Source organism: Phaseolus vulgaris, chromosome 9 (genome assembly GCF_000499845.2).
Source record: "Phaseolus vulgaris cultivar G19833 chromosome 9, P. vulgaris v2.0, whole genome shotgun sequence".
Lineage (NCBI taxonomy): Eukaryota > Viridiplantae > Streptophyta > Magnoliopsida > Fabales > Fabaceae > Phaseolus > Phaseolus vulgaris.
This window is the reverse complement of record NC_023751.2, coordinates 30,024,668-30,028,578: the sequence shown is the minus strand read 5'-3', so window position 1 is coordinate 30,028,578 and position 3,911 is coordinate 30,024,668. Positions and strand designations below refer to the sequence as shown.

The following is a 3,911-nucleotide window of genomic DNA, read 5'->3' as shown; positions in this document are numbered from 1 at the left end:
TAGGTAACTAGGTATACTATTATTAAAATTTATTATTCAAGAAATAACTTGAAAAACAGTCGGAAAAGAAACCAAAGTTGATTGGTTTAGAGAATGTGCTTTGAGAAATATAGAAAATATTAAAAGTACTAATAAATATCTTTATTCCAGATAGTCTTCCACTTCTGCTTGCAATTTGATAAAATCTTCCAAATCCACTTGTATTTCCAAAACCTTTTCAAATCTGAACCTTGAAAAAGTTTAGTGGATTTTCAAACCAACTCCAAAATAATACCCACATTTTCAAGGATTGATGCATTTTCCTTGGCTAAAAATGTGTAGTTCAACTTGAAGAATTGTGTTACCGATAAAATAGGCAACACATAACTCATTGGTGAGGATCCACTTGTTTTCTGAACAAAGCATCAGCGTTACTGTATATAGCCACAGCGTTTGAGAACACAGCAAGAAAAATCATGACAATGGATAAAATCTTGTCCTTCTTTGTTGCAATGCCATGGGGATCCCTGAAATAAAAGAAATATAGATCAGTAGGGAAAATGGATCTCTGTAGCTTTGAAGTTCAAACCAATTTAAATATTAATAGTTTTTTGTCAATGAAAAATTACATTCATGAAGCAAACTTTAGCAATCCAAGGATGAACAAAATTACAGGAAATAGCCACTCTATTATTCAGCCTTGTATTAAAACAAGACAATCTCTACAATTTAATGTCATCCTATATCCGAGTAAAAGTTAAACATTATAGAAGTCCAGAGGCCTAAATACTTCAGCTCTCAGCTGAAGAAAGAGTATGATTTATTTTGATAGAATATAATAGATCCAACATGAGCCTATTATATTTCTATGGAATGCCAGTCGGCTTCATACTAAAAGCTGCATGAACTTAAAGTCCCTAAACAACATTGATAAGTCACAAAGATTCACACAACAAACACTTCAATAAAATGAACACGATTAAATTAACAATAACAAAATTTGATGTGATCACTACATTAAGATAAAGTAAGAAAACCCACCTAATAGAAATTGCAGAAGGGAAAATAAACCCAAGGCAAACGGTGGCAGTAGCTCCAGTGAATTGAAATACATTCCAGATGCTAGGCAAAAAAATTGCAGCCACATAGATTAAAGTGACGAGTCCAATGGTGATCAAGACAAACCTACGATTATCTAAATCCAAGGACCTAGAAGAAGGAAAGATAAGATCGTCCAAATTGAAGCGCAGTGAGAAGAAGATAACTGGGAAAACAAGCATGAGGTGGAGGGCGTAGCTGATACGAACAATGTCATTGAGTAGACTGCTATAAGGGATACCCAGATCAGTATCAAAGTTGGCCAGCACATCATCAAGTGTTGACTCACCAAATAGGAGAAATCCAAATAATGCTGTAAGTATATAAATACTAGAACACAGAACCAGTGATGCACGTATAACCGGTTGCATCAAGGAAGGGTCTCCTAATTCATTTTCGATTGTATGCACTGCATGCACAGGACAGAACTTTGCTGTTTAACACTGGTTGTTTGTTGTATCAAATATCTGAGCATAACAGTAAGCAAAAATAAAAAATCGTGAAAGCTGATAGAACACCAGAAATGGAAGACTCATACTAGAGCCACCAGCTCCTTCTGAATGATTTCCCTGTCTAAAAATTTTATTACACACCACCTTGACCCTAACATCGCTCCGTCCCTAGCTATAAATTCTTAATTTGATAAACTGGCAGGGCAGAATTGTAACTGACTCCCTCTCTCCCACTGGCCAATTCTGCCTTATTCTATAAACACTACAGATCATGAGTTTCTTTAAGCTTGGATCCCAAAATTGATTAAGGCTCTGTTCAGCCCTAAAATCAGACATAGTGCCAAAAGTTGGTATAGGATCTATAGAACAGAGCATTTATATTTGAATGATAAATATTGACAAACTGTCACCTTATTCCAATTTTAAAGAAATGTGATTATTCCCAACAAGCATGAGCGATCGTGCAGAATAAATAAAGACCCCTTTGAAAAGGAAGATTTGTGTTTGTAACAATACAGAGCAGTGAGTGAAAGGAACTGTCATTGCCAATGCCATTAACATTTTTGTGTCAATCTGTTTCAGATAAGTTCCCAGGACCCACGGATTGATGGAAGGATTTTATTTTACCGATTTGACATAAAAATATGTACTTCTATTTTAACAGAAAGTATTACAAACACAACGTAACAGTATTTGAGTTATTAGTTAATCTCTCTGCTTTTATGGAAGTGGGGACACTTAATAAAAATATCATCACAAACATTAGAAAGTGAAATTTTAAAATTGCACAATTACAATATGGTAGCTTACCATTGTAGTGACAAACAAATGCTGTCACAAGAACTGGAACTGCTGTAAAGAGATTCCATATGGATGAGACATCAGTAATATTAGGAAGCATCCTGGGACTGGCTATACTGCCATTAAACAATTTGAAGAACGTGATTCCCGCAGTTATGAGTAGAAACACAATGGCCAGAGCCACTGCTAAGGCAGAAGTATGTCTCAATGAATCTGCAGGCACAAAAATTGTCCACATACCAAAGGAAATTCATCAATGTGCCACGGAAAATATCCACCCACTCCTCTCCCTCACGACACACTATAAACCACTTGCGAAGCATATTTAATCATTAATGCCACAACTACACATTGAATTGTATAGAATCACACTCACTTGCAAATAAACCATTAACAACTTAGTTTAAGTCTAACTAAACCGATAAAACCAGGATTTATATCCTCTATATTGAAATTTTCTATATGAAATCTCCAAAATAAACCATGATTAAATATTTTAATAAATTCGTTTATTTTATTTTTTCTAACGTGTCTAAGTAGAGAGATGGTAGTGTAGTACTGTGCAGTGTGTATTGTAGTTAGTTACCAATCCTCTTAAAGAAGGCCAATGGAGCAAACACGAAGAGAGTTGTGAGAAGCAGAACAAAAGCACGGGTAGTCCAGAAGCCCTGACCAAACCAGCCTTCAAGCACACCAAAATGATGGACACCACTGGAAGATGTTCCGGACAAGACATCACCAATTATGATGACGTAGACAACAAGTATCCCAAAGTTGTTGATAAGCACCGATACGTGAAAGAGCAGGGTTCCGGAACTGCCAAAAGCATCCCCCATGAGGTGCGCATAGGTGGAGGCCTTGGCGACTCTGCTGAATCGGAGCAGAATCTCCAGAGAGGTGTGCGTGAGGAAGGCAAGGAAGATGACGGCAGCAACGCCCACACACACACCAACGATTTTGATGGCCGCAGGTAAGGCCATGATCCCGGCACCGATGATCGTCGTAGATAAATTGAAGACAGAACCACTAACCGATGCCTTTGACTTCGATTCGGAGCCGTCACCATCTCTTTCTCCGCTTCCAAGCAGAGGCAGCGCCGACGCTGATTCCTCCTCTTCAACAACTTCCTTTCTTCCTATACCAACGGAGTTGGCGTGGCTCATTCTGTTACTGCTAGCTGTTGCTGTTCAATCTTCTCTATCTTTTTCTTTCTCTCTCTCTCACTCATATCACAATCCAAAACTATGTGAAATCTGATGTATAAAAATGCCAGCATGGAACACGATAAAGCCAAAAACACTTTCATTCTACTCACTATTATCTTCCTATAACCTTTTTTGCTATCAACGTAAATAGAAAAAAACTAAAATAATTAGTTTTTCAATTAATAAATAAAAGTATATAAGGTGGGTTAATTAACTGATGAATGTTTTGTGATAAGCACATCAAACGAAATTATAGCAGGAAAAACTAAGTAGTTTTTAAGGTTAATCTAGTTTGTATTCACAAGTATTAATATTATTCTCATTTTGATTTTATCCCTGAATTTTATAATTATGTTTGGGGTTTTATTAAGGTTTT

The 3,911-nt window shown here is 36.5% G+C and overlaps 1 protein-coding gene across 1 annotated transcript; it reads right to left on the bottom strand.

Moving 5' to 3' along the window:
* Positions 1-3,639, bottom strand: LOC137821557 (amino acid transporter AVT6A-like). The gene is made up of 4 exons (XM_068626201.1): positions 2,917-3,639; positions 2,340-2,543; positions 1,021-1,486; positions 1-506 (listed from the first exon to the last, which is right to left on the bottom strand). Exons 1-4 carry the CDS (start codon positions 3,491-3,493, stop codon positions 368-370), a joined length of 1,386 nt encoding a protein of 461 aa, XP_068482302.1. The 5' UTR covers positions 3,494-3,639; the 3' UTR covers positions 1-367.
* Between the last annotated feature and the right edge of the window lie 272 nt (positions 3,640-3,911).